General features: G+C 40.2%; 1 protein-coding gene and 1 pseudogene across 1 annotated transcript in view; one reads left to right on the forward strand and one right to left on the reverse strand.

The window, feature by feature from the left end:
- Positions 1 to 10,500, forward strand: part of LOC107184652 — a 22,894-nt pseudogene extending 12,394 nt beyond the window's left edge.
- A 7,021-nt stretch (positions 10,501 to 17,521) lies between these two features.
- Positions 17,522 to 21,727, reverse strand: part of PDX1 (pancreatic and duodenal homeobox 1) — an 11,520-nt gene continuing 7,314 nt past the window's right edge. The window contains exon 3 of the mRNA XM_015570442.1: positions 17,522 to 17,592. Coding sequence (XP_015425928.1) covers positions 17,522 to 17,592 — 71 coding nt within the window. The remainder of the gene's footprint in view (positions 17,593 to 21,727) is intronic.

Here is a 21,727-nt window from a genome sequence, read left to right on the forward strand (position 1 = left end):
AAGGTGCAGAGCTTGTCCGAGTCTGTGTATTCACACTGTTTGAGATCCGATATTCCTCGGTTTGCAGCTGGTCCCTGGGTGTTGTGGTTTTAGTGTCCCGGGATGTATAGGCCTAGTGTGGCTACTTTAGGTACCTCATGTATGTGTAATCATATAGTATTTGTCTGTTGTGTCTGGCTTATTTCTTTTAGCATAATGTCCTCAGATTTTATCCATGTTGAGGCATATGGCAGAATTCCTCCCCCTTTAAGGCTGAATAAATATAGCATTGTATACATATGACACGTTTTGTTTAAATCTCCATCCATTGAAGGACATTTACAACTTTTGGCTATTGTGAATAATACTACTATGAGCATGGGTGTACAAGTATCTCTTCAGGACCCTGTTTTTAATTCTTTTGGATATCCTATATAATAAAGAGCTAATATGCAAATGGTCATCACACCCTCATGCAGTCACGCCATAATGGCTCAGACACTTAACACTGGGGAGAGAGGAATGGGGACCAGCCAGGGACAAAGGAGCTTGCAAGAGAGGAATGGGGACCAGCAAGGCACAAATGAGCTCACAAGAGAGGAATTGGGACCAGCCAAGCTGCAGCCCAGGAGAGGGACAAGCCACCTGCCCCATGGTCCTGCATGCCAGCACCTGCAGCTGTGGCTGGCCTGGGTGAAGCTGGCCTGGGTCCTGGGTGCCTGCGGCCAGCCAGAGGGAGGGAAGCCTGGGTCCCAGGTGCCTATGACCAGCTGGAGGAGGGTATCCTGGGTCCCGGGTGCAGGGCAAGGCAGAGGCAGTTGGGGCAATCAGGCCAGCAGGGGAGCTGCTAGGAGTGATTAGGCAGGCAGGCAGAGGTGGTTAAGGGTGATCAGGCAGTCAGGCAGATGGGTTAGAGGCGATCAGGCAGGCAGGCAGGCGGTGCCAGATTGTGAGAGGCAGTCAGACATCGCCCGAGGGGTCCCAGATTGGAGAAGGTGCAGGCTGGGTTGAGGAACTCCCTGCCCCCCCAATGCATGAATTTCATGCATTGAATATATACATACTCTCTAATATATACATACTCTCCAGAAATAGATTTGTTGGATCATATGGTAATTCTGTGCTTAATATTTTACAGAACCATCGGACTATTTTTTCATAGCAGTTACACCATTATACATTCCTACAAACAGTGCACAAGGGTTCCAATTTCTCCACATCCTTGCCAACTTAGTACTCAAATATTTTTTGACAGTAGCCATCCTAATGGGTTTGAGGCAGTATCTCATTGTGGTTTGAATTTTTATTTCCCTAATTATTAGTGGTGTTATGAGCATCGTTTCATGTGCTTATTGGCTGTTTGCATATCTTCTTTGGAGTAATGCCTAGTCAAGTCCTTTACCTATAATTAATCAGATTGCCTTTTTGTTGTTGTTGAATTGTAGGAGTTCTTTATATATGAACCCCTTATCACCATTTGATTTGCAAATATTTTCTCCCACTTCATAAGTTGCCCTTTCCCTTTGTTGACTTGTGTTCTTTGATACACAGAAGTTTTTAATTTGAATGTAGCAAATGTACCAATGTTTTTCTTTTGTTGCTTGTGTTTTTGGTGTCATATCCAAGAACTCATTCCCAAATCTAATGTTATGAAGCTTTCCTCCTATGTTTTCTTTTAAGAATTTAACATTTTAGCTCTTAGGTTTAAATCTTTTATCCATTTTGAGTTAATTTTTGTATATAGTGTAGGGTAAGGGTCCAACTTTATTGTTTTACATGTGGATATCTTATTTTCCTAATATCCATCTGAGATTTTTAAAAATAAGTAAGTTTGTACCATTAGCACTTAATGATATGCCAAACATCTTTGGTTTCAGCTCTGTCATCTTATTTAATATAAAACTTGCTTATATACTGCTTCTTTAAAAAATATCATTTTCCTATATAGCCTGTATTTTCTGTAAAATTCTTGGGTCATGCTTTTTCCCTGAGTTCTTCTTAAGTACAGCTTCACTTTCTTCTAGTGTTGGATACTGATGTACTAGTTGCACTAATGTTCACAACTATAAAAATGGCCCCCAAATAGATGGTGGTTCACATACAATAAAAATTTATTTCTTCTCACAAAATACTATGAAGCAGATGTTTCTGGCTGACAGTGAAGCACTCTTCCATGTGGTAATTCAGTGACTTAAGCTTCTTTCATAATCCGCCAGTCCTTAGAATCTAGTTTTTGCTGGCATCCGGTTGGCAGAGTGGAGCACAAGCAGGGAGCAAAGCTGTTTCTTTAAAAGGCTAGGCCGCAAAGGGCACACATCACTCCCACTAACTTATTGTTGTCCAGACCTAGACAATGCCCCACCTATCTACATGGTGTATTAGGAAATGTAGACATGCTGTGTGTCCAGAAAGAAGAGAACATAAGATTTTCTTGAATATATGGCAGGCTCTACCATTGTGGCTTAGAAGTCTAAGTCAAGTATTACTATTTTACTCCTTTTAAGACAGTTGATCTTTTTAAAGTAGATGCCCAAATTATTGTTCCTTTATTTTTGAAGTTTAAGTACTTTACCAAGAATGGCTCCGTGATAAATTTTTTGTAGCATTCCCCCCATATAATAATATTTTTCTAAATCTACAGATTTGGTTCTGTTATTCCAGGAAAAAATGGAATAATTGTTTTGAATACTCTCGTTTTGAATAGTTTTGCAACTTTTGTTTTGTTTTCTTCTTTAGGCAAATACACTCAATTTCCTGTAATAAATATACTTGAGAGATTTGTTGTTGTCACAAAGTCACATTCCTGCAGATTCCAAAAGTATTTGTAACTTTAATTTGAGCAAGTCTGTGTTTTTCAGCTTGTAGGTTGCAACCTACGAGTGGGTCATGAAACCCATCTAGTGGGTTGTGACCTGCTGAAATAATTCATTTTCTATTGTGACATAAAAATCACCACAACTTAGCAGCTCAAAACAGCATACCTTTGTTATCTCACAGTTTTTATGGGTCAGGAGTCTGAGCACAGCCTGGCGGGGTCCTCTGCATGGGGTCTCACAGGCTGCAGTCCAGCGTGGGCCAGGCCCTAGTCTCATCTGAGGGCCCAACAGGGGAGTCATTCACTTCCAGGCCCACTCAGGTGGTTGGTGAAGGTGACTTCCCTGTGGCTTCGTAGCCAAAGGTCCTGCTGTGTGCTGCCGGTTGGCTGAAGGCTGCCCTGGGATCCTAAAAGCCCCCAACAATCCCTAACCCATGGGCTTCCTCAATATGGTCCTTTACTTTATCAACCTAATAAGGAGACACTGTCACCCTCAGAAGAAAGGAAGGCCCAGAAATTCTTGGGTGGGACTAGAGGAGGCAGGAGGCAGCTGTGGGTTCAGCTGGTGTTACATTGATTACGTGGTTCCCTCTGGTGGGTTTGCAGCTCACTTTCTTTCTTTTTTAAAAATTTAATTGATTTCAGAGAGGGAGAGGGAGAGCGAGATAGAAACATCAGTAATGAGAAAGAATCGTTGATTGGCTGCCTCCAGCATGCCCCCTACTGGGGATCGAGCCTGCAACTCAGGCGTGTGCCTTTGACAGGAATCAAACCTGGGACTCTGCAGGCCAATGCTCTATCCACTGAGCCAAACCAGCTAGGTCTGCAGCTCCTTATTTTCATAACCAACTCTGGAGACTGCCGTGCAAGGCTGGTGCCCAGCCAGCATGGGGCCCCTTCCATATCTTTGTACTTTTATTTTTTTATAATTTTTTAAAATACTCACCCGAGGATATTTTTCCGTTGATTTTAGAGAGAGTGGAAGAGAGAGGGAAAGACAGAGAGGAACATTGATGTGAGAGAAACACAATGATTGGTTGCCTGCTGCACATGCCCTGGGGAGGAGACTGCAACTGAGGTATGTGCCCTTGATCGGAATCAAACCCAGGACCCTGCAGTCTGCAGGCTGATGCTCTATCCACTGAGCAAAATTGGCTAAGACTCTGTACTTTTAAAATATAGATTACTTAAGTTGGAAATGCTATGTCAAAGAAAGAAAATGCTTATTTTTTACTTTAATAAATATAGTTATTACTTTCCAAAACAGTTTAATAATTCACAATACCACCACAGGTGCCTACGAGTGAGTTTCCCTTTCTTCAAAACCTCTTTGCAGTGTAAGTTAGTTTTTAATCTGATGGACAGAAAATGGTAACTAATTTAATTTTACATTCCATAACTATTCAGCAGGTTGAGTGCATTTTCACGTTTATTGGACATTTGCATTTTCTGTGATTTGCTTGAATCTATTATTTTTAGATTTTCATTTAATCTTTGTAACAACCAACATCTATCTCTAGGAGATAGAGTCTAATCCAGGCCTTTCTGACATCAAATACCATGCTATTTCCACTACTATTGAGTCTGATTTCTGAATATGCAGACCTTCTAAGTATAAAGGCAAAGTAACAAATTATAAACAATAGATAGCTATCAAAAACATCATTTTCAAAATTTATAGCAAAAAAATTTGCTTCTAAAATGACAGAGGATGTTATCCTCAACACATAAATAATTCAATGCAAAATGATAAGAAACATCATGAAATAATACAAAACTTTAAAAAAATCCAATACTCAATGCTAGAGAGGGTATGATGAAACAAGCACTTCCCCGATTGATGAGAAAACTGTAAATTCATATATTTTTATGGCAATTTGGAAATATATTTTATAAGTCTTAAAATCTAATTGAGTTCAGTAATTCCACATCTAGAACTAATCTAAGGAAATAACTCCCCAGAAGTAGGGAGTTAGAAATAAGTGTCTAACATTAAGATTTTGGAAAACTAAACTATGGTATACATTCATTAGAATCTATATACATTAAAGCCTAAGCAACCGAACGACCCAACAACCCAACGACCGGTCGACCAGTCGCTATGACGCACACTGACCACCAGGGGTCAGACACTCAATGCAGGAGCTACCTCCTGGTAGTCAGTGCGCTCCCACAGCCAACCTCCCATGGCCAGCCACTCATGCATGCATAATACATATAAAGCTCTTGCTGGTGCCAATCTCACACATGTGTTTTTGATCTGTCATTGTCGATTGTGAATTTGGTTGACACTTCTATTATAGAGAAAGGGTGAATAGTGATATTAAAATATTTCTTCTAATTAGTTTCCTCTCAATGTGCACGAGTCCGTGCACTGGGACACTAGTATTATATAATCTTTAAAGCTGCTGCTTTCAGAGTATTTGACAATCTGAGGGAATACTTATTCCTTTTGGTTCATACATCTAAAAAGGTAGAATACAAAAGAATCTATACAGTATGATCTTCTGTAACTATATAGTTGTGATAGGCTGAAAAATGGCCCTCTAAAAGATAAGGTACAGCAAGAATGACTTGTCTCCACTCTACAATGTCTGCATCCTCAATTAGGAAGAGGGCTAATCCCCAACCTGGGCCCACTTGAGTGTCTGGTATAGAATCATCTATTCTAGAGGTTTCTTTACTCATTTCTTTGGTGCCTAAGTAAAATGAGTCAAAAGTTGGGCTCATTTTGGATTGTTAATCACCGTTTCTTTTCACGTGGTTTGGGCTTCTTCACAGTATGGTAGCCTTGAAAAAAGAACAAAAAAGTATTTGCTCCTAAGACAGAGGATTGTTATCCTTAACACAAAGAATTCAAGCTTTTACAGTTAATTCCATGCCCACAAATTATTTACATTCCTCCACATCCAAGTTCTCCTCCTGAAGCTTCATCTCTTTAAGGCATTGAGCTTAGGTGTAGGCTCAGGGTCCAGGATCTCACAATGTAAATCAAGTCCGGGTGCATGTTAGGCTCCTTGAGTTAAGTTCCTTGGGTTTGGTTCCACTTAATCTGAAAACTCATGAATTAGAGACAAAGTTTTGGGCATTCCTTCCTCAAATAAACCCAACATACAGTGTTGGGACAAGGGTAGGATAACTGCTATAGATACTCCTATCCGAAAGTGGAGAAAACAGAAACACAGCAGTCATTGGTTTACATTAATTCTGAAATCCATCTCAGCATATATGACCCATTTATTGATTAAGACTTTGTTCTGCTCCCAGGGAGACACTATCTGGGACTTTTCCCTCTACTCTGTAGGTCTTTGTTCCAATTCTCTGAGTCACATTCCATTTCCCATAAAAGATAACCAATGTTGGCAATATTTAAAGCCGGATTTCTGCCCAGACGTTTGGGGAGCCGAAGGCCTCATTTCATTTTGTACTGTTTCTGTTCCTTTTAATTCAAGCTGATACAATTCCTTTTATGTTTCAATTTGTAGAAATCCATTCCATAGCTAAAACTACCCACCAATCAGACATAAGCCTTCTCCTCCTTAAGCTCCCATGAAGCTTCTGTGCAACAACACCTTTAAGATTTTTAGAAATCCTATTGCTTAATAGAGGTTGTATTGCCCTAAAATCTGTAGAAGGCTGAAAGGTGCAAAATATGCCATCTTAAAATATGCCACTTTGGCATAGGAATTATTTTGAACTGCAGGCAATTGAAAGTCAGCAGAGCCAGGGATAGTTCTTTGCCCTCCGCTTTCCTGCCTAAAAGGACACACATTTCCTTTTGCAAAGGCACCTCCCCCCTCCTGTAGCAGGAAGAGGCAAGCAATTCTTATATCACCAAAGATGGAGAATCAACACTAAGATGTATCTGCATAAACAAATCTTACTAAAATAACCTAATCTCCAACATATATTTTCTAGTCACTTCCCCACAATTTATTATCTCTTGAAGCCCAAACCCTCTCTCCTTTGTTAAAATGGTGGGTAAGACCCTGAGTCTAGTCACTTTGAGTTTCACTTATTTTTTGTGAACCCCCATGCAGGTAAAATATTAATAAAATTTTTTCTCCTGTTAATCTATCTTTTGTTAGTTAGGGAGGGTAGAAGAAACAATTTTCTTCCCTTAAAAAGACTTTATCTGATTGAAAGATTCTTTCTATACTTTTCTTAGGTCCTAACAAAGGGCTTAAAGTCATACTGTTGGGCTCATTTTTATTCTGAAAACATATTTTCTTGATAGTGCCCTGGATTTGATCTTTGCTCAGACATCTTCTCTTATTTTGAAAATCCTTTACTTGTTGCTCCTGGTACACACCCCAACCCCGGGGACCAGGCCTGCAACATGGGCATGTGCCCTGACAGGGAATCAAACCAGCAATCTTTAGGTGTACAGGATGATGCTCAACCAACTAAGCCACACCGGCCATGGTTACATTTCCTCTTAATTATACTTAAAAAACTGAAGGCTGCGTTCTTTAGTTCATCTTTATCCTTTCACATTTTATATAGTCAGGTAAAATAAGTTGGTGGCACCTTAATACCCTGTCCAGATTATTGAATTTATTAAGTACATTTCTTATTTTCCACATGACCTCAGATGACAGTGTTGCCAAAAGCTCTGCCAATACATAACAAATATCTTCTTTCCTCAGCTTCTGATAACATTTTCCTCACTTTTTTTTTTTTTTACCATCAGTTTTCCCAATGCCTGTCTGGCTTGTCATCCAGTCCCCAAACAAATACCACATATTTTAGCCATTTTTAAGGCAGCAACCTCTTTCCAAGTACCAAATTCTGTTCCTACCATTTATTACTGGGTGGCAAACTACCTCAAAGCTCAAGTAACTGTTTTAATGTGTTAATGGATTCTGTGGGCCAGCAATTCAAACAGGGAATAGTAACTTTCTTTTTTTAAAATATATTTTTATTGCCGAACCGGTTTGGCTCAGTGGATAGAGCGTTGGCCTGCGGACTCAAGGGTCCAGGGTTTGATTCTGGTCAAGGGCATGTACCTTGGTTGCGGGCACATCCCCACTGGGGGCCTGTAGGAGGCAGTTGATCGAATGTTTCTCTCTCATCGATGTTTCTGTGACCACCACTGGGATTGAGCCTGCAGCCTGGGCATGTGCCCTGACCAGAATTGAACCATGACCTCCTGATTCATAGATCAACACTCAGCCACTAAGCCACACTGGCCAGGCAGTAGCTTTCGTTTGTCTACTATGTCTGAAGCTTCAGCTAAGAATTCCTGAATGGCTGGGGGCTGGAATCACGTGGAGGCATCTTTATTCATGAATCTGGCACCTTTTCTGAGATGACTCAAGGCTCATCTGGAGCTCTCAATGGGAGTCTCTCTACACTTGGTCTCTACATGTAGCTCCCTCACAGCTTAAAGGCCACAGGGTAGTCAGACTTCTTACAGTGTGGCTCAAGGTCCCAAGAGCATGGCTTTTAATCACATTGAGTCACTTCCACCATATTAAATTGGGCCAAGCAGCCATGCACTCATCCAGATTCAAGGAGGGAAGACATAGACTCCATTTTTTTTATGGGAGGACTGTCAAAAATGTGTGGTCATGCTTTAAAATAGCCATTGGTACACACATGTATTTATATATGTGTGTGCATAGAACACAGACTGAAAGAAAACATACCAAAATACAAATGATTAAGAAATAATCACTGTGGTGTTATTAGGGGCATTTATTTAATTTATTTTTTTGTTAATCCTCACCCGAGGCTATTTTTCTATTAAAATCTATCCACTGATTTTTTGTTTTTTTTTTTTTTTTTTTTTAGAGAGAGAGAGAGTGAAAGGGAGGAGGAAAGACAGAGAGAGAAACATCGATGTGAAAAAGACACATTGATTGGTTGTCTCCCACATGTGCATCCTGATTGAATCTGCAACAGAGGTAGGTACCCTTGACAAATCAAGCCCAGGACCCCTAGTGTTTGGCAAACTCATTAGTCAACAGAGCCAAATATCAACAGTATAACGACTGAAATTTCTTTTGAGAGCCAAATTTTTTAAACTTAAACTATATAGGTAGGTACATTGTTATTAACCTAACTAGGATGCTCCTAAGGCTTAGGAAGAGCCACACTCAAGGGGCCAAAGAGCCGCATGTGGCTTTCTAGCCGCAGTTTGCCGACCACGACTTTAGTCCATAGGCCAACTGTCTATCCACTGAGCCAAACCAGCTAGGGCATTAGGGGCATTTTTTTTTCCTTTTTCTTACTCTTCTACATTTCTCAAATTTTCTATAATTACATTTATTTGCAATAAACAATTATTTTATGTTTTACTTTTTATTATGACAAATTTTAAGGACATTCAAAAGACAAATGGGCCGAGACCGGTTTGGCTCAGTGGATAGAGCGTCGGCCTGGGGACTGAGAGGTCCCAGGTTCGATTCCGGTCAAGGGCATGTACCTTGGTTGCGGGCACATCCCCAGTGTGGGGTGTGTAGGAGGCAGCTGGTCGATGTTTCTCTCTCATTGATGTTTCTAGCTCTCTATCTCTCTCCTTTCCTCTCTGTAAAAACTCAATAAAATATATTTAAAAAAAAAAAAAAAGACAAATGGTCTGACAAAGTCCTTGTACTCATCACCCAGACATAATACTGATAAACTCATTGCCAATCTTGCTTCATTTACATCTCCCCAATATTCTAAATAAAATGCCAAATATCATATCCATTTATTTCTAAATATTTTAGAGTGTATCATTAAAAAATATGGGCACTTTTACCATTATCATACCTTAAAAACAGAACCTCTGTGCAGCCAAGGAAACCATAAACAAAATGAAAAGACAATCTACTGAATAGGAAAAAAATATTTGGGAATCATATATCTGATAAAAAGTTAATATCCAAAATATGTAAAGAACTCATACAACTCAATAGTAGAAAATCAAACAATCTAATTTAAAAATGGGCAAAAGATCTGAATAGACACTTCTCCAAAGAGGACATATAGACGGCCAACAGACATATGAAAAGGTACTCAATATCACAAATCATCAGGCAAATGCAAATTAAATATATATATATATTTTATTGATTTCAGAGAGGAAGGAGTGGGAGAGACAGAAACATCAATGATGAGAGAGAAACATTGGTCAGCTGCCTCGGCACGCCCGCCACTGGGGATGGAGCTGCAACCCGAGCACGTACCCTTGACTGGAATCGAACCTGACGCTCTATCTACTGAGTCAAACCAGCTAGGGCCAAATGCAAATTAAAACCACTATGAGACATCACCTCACACCTGTCAGAATGGCTATTATAAAAAAGACAAGAAATAGCCCTTTTGCCTAAGATCTTACCGAGGTAGTAATGGTAGGAGCTGCTCTCCAAGTTTCCCTGTGCCACCCAAGGACGACAATAAGCAGAAAGATACTGGAAAGTTGGCCAAGAAAGACAAAGATCCAGTGAACAAATCTGGGGGCAAGGCCAAAAGGAAGAAGTGGTCCAAAGACAAAGTTCGGGACAAGCTCAATAAACTGGTCTTGTTTGGCAAAGCAACATATGACAAGCTCTGTAAGGAAGTTCCCAGCTACAAGCTTATAACCCCAGCTATTGTCTCTAAGAGATGGAAGATTTGTGGCTCCTTGGCCAGGGCAAGTTTCCAAGCATAGAGCTCAAGTAATTTATGCCAGAAATACCAAAGGTGGGGATGCCCCAACTGTTGGTGATGATGTATGAACAACAGGTCTCACCAGCTGTGCATTTTGAAAAATAAACTGTTATTTTAAAAAAGATAAGAAATAAAAAATGTTGATTGTACAACTAAACATTGCTGTTTGCACACAAAAGTGTTGGTGAGGTTAGGGAACCCTTGTGCATTGTCGGTGGGAATGTAGCTTAGTGCAGTCATTATGAAAACAGTATGGAGGTCCTACAAAATAAAAATAGAATTACCATATTACTCAGCAGTCCCATTTCTGGGTATGTGTCCAAAGAAAACAAAAACACTAATTTGAAAAGATACACCCACCCTCATGCTCATTGTAGCATTATTTACAACTAGAGGCCCAGTGCATGAAATTCATGAACTGGTAGGGACCCTAGCGGCTGTAGGCTGCCAGCAGGGTACTCCATCCCTTCCCCCGACCGGCCCTGGCCCTGCCCCCTGGTCAAACTCCCAGAAGAACTCCGGTCGAGGAGACAATTTTCATACTACGCTTTTATTATATAGGATAGCCAAGATATGGAAGCAATCTAAATGTCCATCACTGCATGAATGGATAAAGAAGATGTGATATATATGGAGTATATATAGTGAAATATTATTCAGCCATAAAAAGAAGCAAACCTTGGCCTTTGTGACAACATGAATGGATGTTTGCCAGAGCTGGGGGTGGATGTGGGCAAAATGGGAGAAGGGGATAAAAAGGTACAAATTTCCAATTATAAAATGAGTAAGACTTGGGATTATAATATACAGCATGGTGACTATCACTTATAATGCTATATTGCATTTTTGAGTAGCCAGGATAGTAGATCTTAAAGTTCTCAATACCTACAAGAAACAAATTTTTGTAACTACGTATGTGATGAATTTTAACTGGACTTATGGTGTTGATAATTTTGCATTGTATATAAATACTGAATCATTATGTTGTACACCTGTAACTAATATAATGTATGTCAATCATACTACAATAAAAATAGCAATTATTCCTTAATATCATTAAATATCTAGTTTGTGTTCAAAGTTACAATTGTCTCATAAGTCTTTTAAATGTTTTTATTTATAGTTTTGTTTGTTTATACTAAAATACAAAGAAGTTTATAAATTATGTTTGGTTGATATGTTTCTAATGGTTTTATTAATCTATAATAGATATTGCCCTTCAATCTCTTTGTTTACTTTTAATCTTACAATTTATTTGTTGAAGAAAACAGGTTTGTTTGTCCCATGGAGCAGTCTACATTCTGGTTTGTTAGTTATATTATCAATATGTATATATTTCCTCTTTCTGAGATAAATGATAGTGTGCTATACAAATACAAAGTTGTTTTGAAAACACTTTTGTAACAGCCAGAATTGCAGGTCTCCTAAGTTTAGTCAGGAGCTATATTAAAGAGGATTGGAAAGAAAAAGTGGCAGATAAAAGAAAAAGCATAAAGAAATCCATGGGTAATGGCATCAGGGAGAGAAAAGAAAGAAGGAAGCAAATATGTTGAAAAAATTATAAATTAATAATGAAAACAGTGAGAAGCATAAACAATAAGGTGGAAGAAGGAGATGTTAGTTATATTAAATTCATTTATTTGTATATTCTTTTAATGAGTCATTTCCTATTTACTGAGCACCTGCTAAGCACAAGACACTATGTTGTATATTATAACATTGATAAAACAACTAGGGAAAAGTCAGAATGAAAAAAGGAAATATTTGGAAAAGAAGTATAACAATTCTTTATATAGTTCCCTGGACATTTGTTTGGCATAGCACGTCCCGGACTTGGAGGCCAGGGGAGAGCGGGAGGAGTGGGATGCAGTAGGCTTTCATGAATGGTGGCCCTTTGTCAGAGCTGATATGAGCTGTGATGTCCATGCCTTACAAACCCTCTGGGGCAGTCTTTAGTTTCAGGCTTGAAAACTGGCATTTATAGGAAACAAATTTAGGGAATTTTGATAAACTTCTATTGATTTATTTTTAAAATATATTGATATTTTTCTTCCAAATGTCACAGTCATTAAGAAAACTACAAACCATCAGAAACAGACATTATTAGAAGTGAAAGCCCCACCATCAATCACTATTAAGTATCTTCTAAAATTTTATTCATATTATTCTTTTTCCCTACTTGAAAACATTTATAAAGCTCTGAACAACTCTGACAAAAAATACTTTTTTTTCTTTGGAACTTAGCTAATGATAGATAACTTTTTCTGAAAGAAGTAATTTGCCTAAGGTCACACAACTAGTAAAAGGTGGACGACGATTCAAACCGCAGTCTAACCTTTAGAGCACATACTGTAAGTGCTTTCGAGGGCAGTGCTATAATCTGAATCACATATGTAATTTAAATTTTTTAGTAACTGATGCTAATGTATTTCATTTCACCCAACATATCTAAATTATTATTTAAATGTGTAAACAATATGAAAATTACTAATGGGATATTTAATGTTATTTGTTTCATGCTGAGTCTTCAAAATTTGATGTGTATTCTGCACTTTCAGGGCATCTCAGTTTGGAATCACCACATTTTAGGTGCTCAGTAACCATGTGTGGCTAGTGGCTACTCTATTGGTTGATGCAGGACTAGGGCGTTTGATTTGTTCATTCAACAGGTGCTTAGTGCAAGCCTACCACGGGCCAAACCTCATGCTGGGCGCCGAAGAATCAGTGGTAAATGTGCTTGCGTTGTAGTGAAGGAAGTGGAAGAAAAACACTAAGTGAAGTACATACCACATACAAAATAATGTTGAGACTGTGACCATGATTATGAAAAACAAAAAAGAAAGAAAGGAATAGTGGTATGTAGAGAATTACTAGAGGGACTACTTCAGATAGGGCAGCTAGGAAAGGTATTTTTGCAGAGGTGTTACTGGCATAGAAACCTGGGTAACAAAAGCAATGACGGCAACAGGCCTTTTACGCTGGAGCTTTTTATACTCCAAGTGCTGCTTTCCATACATTAACTCATTTTCTCTTCACAAAAACCTAATAGTCTGGGTCTGTTATCCCCATATCCCAGATAAGTAGACTCAAGTGGGAGACATTCAGCAAACTGCCCAGGTTTACACCATAACTGCAAAGGAGCCACTTCAACTGACCCGAGGGAGAAGAGCTGTCCAGGTGGATGAATTAGGGTGTAAAAGTCTCAGGGTGACAGTGGCGGGCTAAGGAATGGCTCTAACCATCTCCAGGTTCTAATCTCTGGAACCTGTAAATGTTGCCTTCTGGGGCCAAAGGGACTTTGCAGATGTGATTAGATTACAGATCTTCAGATGGGAACATTATCCTGGATTATCTGGGTGGGCCCAATGTCATCACAAGTGTCCTTACATGGGGGAGGAAGAGGAGGACTTGACCTCAGACTATGAAAGCAAGAGGTTGGAGTGATGGGAGAAAGGCGGGGCGGAGGGATGGGGGTGGCCCCCGGCAGCTGGGAAGGCAGGAAGCAGACTCACCCCGAAGTCTCCAGAAGCAACACAGCCCTGCTGACCCCTTGATTTCAGACTTCTGACCACCAGAACAACAAGAGAATAAATTTGTATTGTTTTAAACCGCTGTGTGGTCACTTGATGGCAGCAACGTGGTAAATGCAGGAACTGCATGTGTCCTTTCTCCACACTCTTTATGGACTCCAGGTCTTTGCCTAGCGGTTCTTTGGCACCAACTCCCCCTCCTATCCCCTCTCCTTGAACTGTTTACTTCAAACTCTGCTACAATTTTCCTGAATCCCCCAGACTTGGTTTTTCCTTCCTTGATATTTTTTGAGCACTTTGTATAAACCAAGATAGATCACTTACGTTCCTATATTGCAATGTACCCTGTTACTTGTCTGAGTCTTGCTTTTGATGATGAACTTCCTGAAGGTAGGAGACCTATATTTTGCCTCTTTCTATCAGCACAGGGCCTGGTAAATAGTAAGCAGTCCATTCAAGTTTATGGAATAAAAACAAACAGAAAAACACAACAAGGAATCACATCATATAAAGTTCCCCAAACAAAGGCAACATGTTCGGTCCCTGGCATTCTCTGGCCACGTTCTGACAGCCACAAAAGAATGGGGCAGTGTCCCAGGAAGACTCTCATTCCCTTCCCAGTCTGACCTTGAACTGTCCGGCCTGATGGATCCTAAGTCAGACAGCCTCCCCAGGTACTGTGCAGTGTGACCCCACACCATTATTTCTGGTTTGCGGAGGTTCCTCAGATCTACCAATGATTAATGAGGTGAAGAAGGTTTTACCAACTTCTAAGAGCACACTGAGTTGTAACTTAGTACACTTGCTGCACTTTCTGTAGGAAAAGTGACAACAACGTAGTCAATGTTCTTTTAAAGCATGCACATTCTTTTCTCAAGAAGTTCAAATAAGAAAAAAAAATGTAAAAATCATCTGCAATCCCTCTACTCAGAGTTAATCATTGATAACATTTTAGAACGTTTATTGTTAGTTTTGAAAATGCTGTGCTCCCATTGTAAAAATATAAGCAATTCATAAGAACATAAAGTAAAACATAAAGGAATGATGCCTGATTCCACTCCCCAGAGTTATCTACCATTAATATTTGGTTATAGTTTTGACTTGCCTTTAAAAAAAAGACTATAAAACAACTCATTAAAAAACATAAGATCTCAACAACAGCAATGGAAGCAAATAACACAATTCCACACAAAAAATCCCGCTAAAATTCACCTACTATAATCAACTTCTTTTTAAGAATTCTAGTCATGTTTTTTTAAAAAAATATTTTTTATTGACTTTAGAGAGGAAGGGAAAGGGAGAGAAAGATAAAAACATCAATGATGAGAGAGAATCATTTTGCCTTCTGGATTAGGAATCTAGTAAAGGTATTGAAGGGCTGCACGCTCCACACTGGGGATCAAATTGTCAATCTGGGCATGTGCCCTTGACCAGAATTGAACCTGGGACCCTTCAGTAATTTTTAAAAAATATATGTTTTTATTGATTTCACAGAGAGGATGGGGGGGGGCGCGGATAGGAACAACAATGATGAGAGAGAATCATTGATAGGCTGCCTCCCACACTGACTGGGAATCAAACTGTGACCTCCTGGTTCATAGGTCGATGCTCAACCACTGAACCACACCAGTTGGGCCCTGCTCATGCTTTTTATGAAAAGCTAAACTAATCATGTGAGCAATGTGCTTTGTAACTGCTTATGAGCCCTGTGGGGCTCAGAGATTCAGTATACAGTGTATGAGATAATGGGATGGGTGAGAGCTCACCCAATACTTTGTCAGCATTGTGTGGTTACCCTATCATACCTGTATTTTATAAATGGTGAAAATACAAAGGTGAAAACGATCTTAATCCATCTTTATAGTGAATGGCTGAACTAAGTAAAGAAACCAGAAGTCTTGAGTTCCTATTTATGGTTTCTGCTCCACTTCTCATCTCAAAAGACAGCTATGTGGCACTGTAAGTGATAGCTTGGATAAATAAAGAGTATGCATGAAGTGATTTTATTTAATCTCCAAGGTTAAACAAAGTTCAAAGTGAAGCCATAGAGTTTACCTGTCAATATGGCCTTCATTGTGACTATTTTCAAGAATATAGACTTTGTGGCCAATTTATTTTCTTTAAACATACTCTATACATACTTTCCAGAATCAGCTACTGCACTGGTCTTGAAAAAGCAACTTCTTTACTTCTGCAGAAATTGGTTGCGTTTGCGAAACAGGTGAAAAGGTTAACATCTAAAATGAATTTTGTATTTGCCTATCGACTTTCATGATAGTGCAGAAGATATGAAATTCACAGACAAAGTGAGAATGTTACAGTTCAGCTCTACCCTTGGATTTTGCTTTTGGGAAATATTTTTACCATCATCTTCTTGGATGTGTGATAGCAGTGGTAGCCCAGCAGTTTCCAGGCCTCTGTATTACAACCATGGTGACACGACCTTGAGCCCAAAAGTCTAGCCAGTGGCATGCTTTTCAGTGATTTTGTAAATATCAAATCACCATTTACTTGAAATGTCTCAAGTGGTTTCTGTTTTCTATACTGAATCTTTTCAGGTAAAAAAATAAATAGAATGCAATTGTTGCCCTTATGCAACTTACTGTTAGGGGAGACAGACAAAATTTGATTAGGAATCTAGTAAAGGTATGGATGGAAAAAGTGCTAGTGGGGGAAAGATGGAGAGCATGGGGTGGTGAAAGGGCATTTCAGTTATCTGTGCCACAGAGCAAACCACCCCCAAACTTAGGGGCTCATTTTTTTTTTTTACTTTTGTGGATTGACCGGGCAGTTCTGTTGGTCTCATGTCCTGCAGTAAGATGGTGACTGTGGCTGGAGTTTTCTGGAGGCTCATCTGGGATCCTGGGTTGGTGGGCCTTTCTCCCTCCCCATGTTGTCTTAGAGCCTCTCCTCTCCATGCAGCCTCTCCATGTGGCACTCCGTGTGGTCTTTCCAGCACGGTGGCTGGGGTTTTGACATGTAGTCTGGGGCTCCCCCAAGCACACACATGGGTCTTCCTAAGTGTTTGGCCCAGAACCAGCACAGCATCAGTTTTGCTTCAGTTTCCTGGTTAAAGTGAGTCACAGGCCCAACCCAGATTCCACAAGGATAGGGACTACACAGATGTGGCTACTAAGAGGCATGCTCCATTGGGGGCTGTCTTGGAAACTAGCTACCACGGAGGGACACTGCGGAAGTTGCGATATTTCCTGGAGAACACCCAATGACTGATGAGGTAACAGACTTGATTAGAAGATCCTAAGCCTAGCATAGCTATTACTCCATAAATGTTAGCATAAAGAATAATGGAAGAAAAGAAGGAAGGGAGGATAACATAGAAAGTATAAGGTGGTGGGCCCGTCTAGCTAGAGGCAAAAGAACATTGTTTAGTGGCAGTACACTGGGCTTCAGGACCTGCGTGTCTGGGCTCAAGAAGGCAGAGGCCTGAGAGTCCAGGCTAGGGAATTTAACTTGACCCTTCAGACTATGGAGGCTACTGACCAGTGTTAGGTAATGGAGAGGCACTGATCATATCCACATACAGAAAGCTCTCTCTGGCCTAAGTGAAGTGTGAGGGTGGCCTGGGGAAGATGGTGCTAGAGATGAGACCAGTTAGGCTGTTGCAGGGACCTGGTGAGGAAGCAAGAGAGTGTTTGGAAAAGCCGGGGCCAAGGGGAAGCAGAGGAGGACACAGACTGAGGGAGTCCTGAAAGAAAGAATGAACAGATCCAATAGTCTGTGATTTGTGATGTGACCAAAGGGTTTGAAAACATATGAGGACATTTACCTTAGCTGCATTTTCCTCCATAAACTTATTATAAAATAACACATTATGAGATTATATATATATATATATGACTTTAAAATAAACACAACATAAGAAATAGTATGTTCCCAAACTTTGTGATATAAAACGAATGTGAACTTTGTGCTGCTAATGGAGTAAACTGCCACTACCAGAAGCACTGCCAGGCGCTCACTGAAGGGAACAGGAAGCTGAAAGAAAGAAACAAGTCCTTCCCCCAGCCTTCAGCTTTCAAGCCTCCCTCTAGTGCCTCCTACAAATCCCAACCAGTAGCAAGTTGTCAAATGAGAAATGCACTAGTTTTCAGTCTCAGCTCAGCTCCCGCATCGTACAGGAGAGATCTGAAGGGTGGGTTTGAGGCTGATAAATAAGAGCTCAACAATCATATCTGTATGTAAAAGTATTTGACATGAGCTCCCTTCTCCTCCTTCCCCCAATTTCTCTTTCATTTCTAGCTCAACTTTCTCCCTCCAAACAGGATTGAGTTGGGTTTCCAGTAAAGGCACATACTGAATAAGACATTTAAGCCAAAAAAGGTTTAAAATAAAGATCATGCACATTCAGAACAGTGTTTTCAAAACTTTGTAGGCAACCAAATTAAAAATATTATGACTTCTTAGACATAGACACATATAACCGAAAAAAGTTTCCTGAAGCAACCCTTATCCTCACTATGCGTAATGCACTCTGATGTTTTCAATTTTATTTAATTTTTAAAGTCTGATAATGCCCGATGGGTGTGGCTCAGTGGTTGAGCATTGACCTATGTACCAGGAGGTTACAGGTTCGATTCCCGGTCTGGGCACATGCTGGATCCCCAGTGTGGGGTGAGCAGAAGGCAGCTGATCAATGATTCTCTCTCATCATTGATATTTATATCTCTCTCTCCCTCTCTGAAATAAATAAAAAATACATTTTAAAAAGAAAGATAACAATCCACTGAACTGACTTCATCAGTTACTAATAGGTTGCAACCTATGTTTGAAAAACACAGACTTATAGAAAGGGGAGGTCCAGTGTTTTATAATTACATAGAACATTTGGGATTTATTTTTCTATCAGAAAGTACTTTCCACATACATTATTTTATTTAACCCTGATAACAATCCTGTGAAGTGGGTTTACTAATGAGAAAAGGGATTTAAAGATACCAAGTCATTTGCCACATAGTTCAGAAGGGTGATCAGTGGTGAACACAGAACTGGAAGTCGATTTTTCTGACTAAAAATCTCAGCCTCCCTCAATATGCTATGTCAGGATGAGAGACACAGTCCAGCTCTAACCGAATAGGCATTTTAGTCTTGAGCTTTCTGACAGACAAAGCAGACCACGCGCTGTGTAGCCCTCATTGTCTGATTTCCGTGTTCACGTCCTTGTTTGGCCAGAGACCCTTCTCTTTCTCCTCCACTGGATCCGAAGACAAACGGCCGCATGCATGTTGGTTTGTGTTTTATCAGAAACTGTTTGTGCCTCTGTCCAGAGAAGAAGTAATCTGCTGTAGAAACTTCTGGTCTAGAAAATTAGGCTTTCAACGTGAACAAAAATAAACCATGAACTTGTTTATTGCAATAAACTCAATTTCATAGACTTTTCAATATTAAAAAAAGTTGAGTGTTATTTTATACATTTTATTGGGGTCTAGAGCTGCTCAAGTAGAAATAGTTCCATGTGATATATCAATTTCAAATTGACAGTATTTCTAGACATATGTAGAGGTGTGAAGCTTCTGAATTTTTTAGAGCATGTATAAATAAGAGAAATGATTTTTCAAATTCCCCTTCAATTAGAATTCAGACTAATTTAGAATTCAGAAAAATTGTACAACTTATTTAAACGATAGACAGCAGAATTATTGCTACAATCTTTGTTGTGTGATGGTCGCTGGAAGTGAGAGCTCAGTGTGTTCTGTAATGCAGGCAGGAATCTTGCATGCATGCTGATGATATGGCATATACAGGGTGTCCCCAAAACAGGTATACACATTACAACAACTGACCGCTCAATTAATGCTTCTTTCTTTTCAGCCAGACTAAGCTTTGAACAAAGAATATTTATCCACTAAACTTTTTTATGGGGATACATTAAAGATAAAGTTTATGGAACAAAACCGGCAACAGTTGACGAATTGAAGGTGCAGAAATACCAAACGAAATAATTCTTGATGCTTGCAATTCCATTGCTTTGGGTTATCAGCAGTCCCTGGACCAGAATGGTCATTCTTTGAAAACAGGTGTTGACAAAAAAACCCCACAAAAACATGCATTCATTTCTGTAGATGCTTTTAAATTTTAAAAATGAACTGTATGCTAATAAGCCTGACTTTATAATCACCCAAAGTGTTAATACATTTTTGGGGACACTCTATATTTAAGGTGTTCATATGCTCTGTGTGGCATGACTTGAAGCAATTCAACTTGAAGTTGAATTATAAAATGTTTTATACAATTATAACAGGCTAGAGCTATCTATGTTTTCAAAGGCCATGACATTTTGTTTATAGAGAAAAATAATTTTAGTGAAACAAACAGTACTAGCATTTTATTATGCCCAGTCTAGCTCTTGATTATAAACACAGCACGAGAACCTGGCATTGAGGAGTTATCACTAGGTAGCCCCAAACATACACATCAGCCTGTCACTTTCCCTCGTAGAACAGCTGTTGGGAGCCACTGTTTGCAGAGCTTGATCTCCCTTCCTCCCCAGAGTTGTCTGCAGGTCCCTTCCCGGCTCCACTCCAGCTGCCCAGGGAGCAGTTTCCTGAACGGGGTCTGCAGCACTTTCTTTGCTGGGAGGCCTCAGTTTCCCATGAGATGTTTTGCTCCCACATCTACCTTGTCAGTGTTGGGTTTGAGTAAAATTTGGTTCCATGTCAACCCGAATTTTTCCTCTTTTGACCCTTCTTCAGGAGGGTTTCTATGAAAGACCTCAGTTTTGAACTTGTTTCTTAGAAAGAAAAAAGTTGAAATTCTTCATGTCACCTTCTACCGAAGTTCTAACCTATGTTTTCTAAAGACAGCTTTTCCTGCGGCAAACATGTCAGCACAAAGACCCGAGGCAGTTACCCGAGTAGATGGTCAGCAGGGCAGCAATGTCATTAGACATTTGAGAGATGGCCGGTCTGAGAGCATTGAACGGAATTGGCTGAAGGAGAGGATATGGAGAGGGTGACAGCACTAGATGAAGGGGCCAGAGTATTTTGGGAAATCAAAACCAACTGTCTTTGTTGTTCAAAAGGAGAAATTTGGGAAACCCAACTGACTCCTATTTACTCTGGTAAATCCGCTGATAGCCAATAGAATCGCTATGACCCAGCTTTTTAAAAATTGTGAGCGCTCCCCGCAAGCACGGCACAGAGTAGAAGCCCAAGAAATGCTGCTGAATCCATTCAGACGCTGGTCTGAAAAGTGCCAGTGAACTCCCCGCACCGAACCTGCTGACAAAGGATCAGCAGCTCTCAGATGTTGTTGCAACGTATGGTTTTAGCTTTTTAAAGCTAAATGTTTTTATGGACTTGGAAGAGAGAGGAAGAGAGAGGAAGAGAGAGGGCGAGAGAGAGAAACATCAGTATGAGAGAGAAACATTCTGCACGCACCTCAACTGGGGATGAACCTGCAACCTGGGTATGTACCCTGACCGGGAATCAAACCCGCGATTCCGGGACTTTTCCGTGTACAGAATGACGCCCCAACCAACTGAACCACACCGGCCAGGGGTGCATTTAGGTTTTAAGGTGAGAAATTGTTTAGTTAACTTACAAGGAGAGACGTATCGCAAAAGAAAAGGAGTGTTGCTGCTGTTTTGCCCGCGATGCGGGCTACATCATCACAGGAGTCAGGCCCGCAGCTCAGGGTCCCGCCCGCGCCGGCCAGGCGCTCCCGGGTCTCCACTCCCCGCTCCCGCTCTCTCGGCGGCTTCGGTGGGAGAGGGAGTGTGGCGGGGAACCCCACACATTCACCCCGA

The sequence above is a fragment of the Myotis davidii genome, unplaced genomic scaffold (genome assembly GCF_000327345.1).
Source record: "Myotis davidii unplaced genomic scaffold, ASM32734v1 scaffold65, whole genome shotgun sequence".
Classification (NCBI taxonomy): domain Eukaryota; kingdom Metazoa; phylum Chordata; class Mammalia; order Chiroptera; family Vespertilionidae; genus Myotis; species Myotis davidii.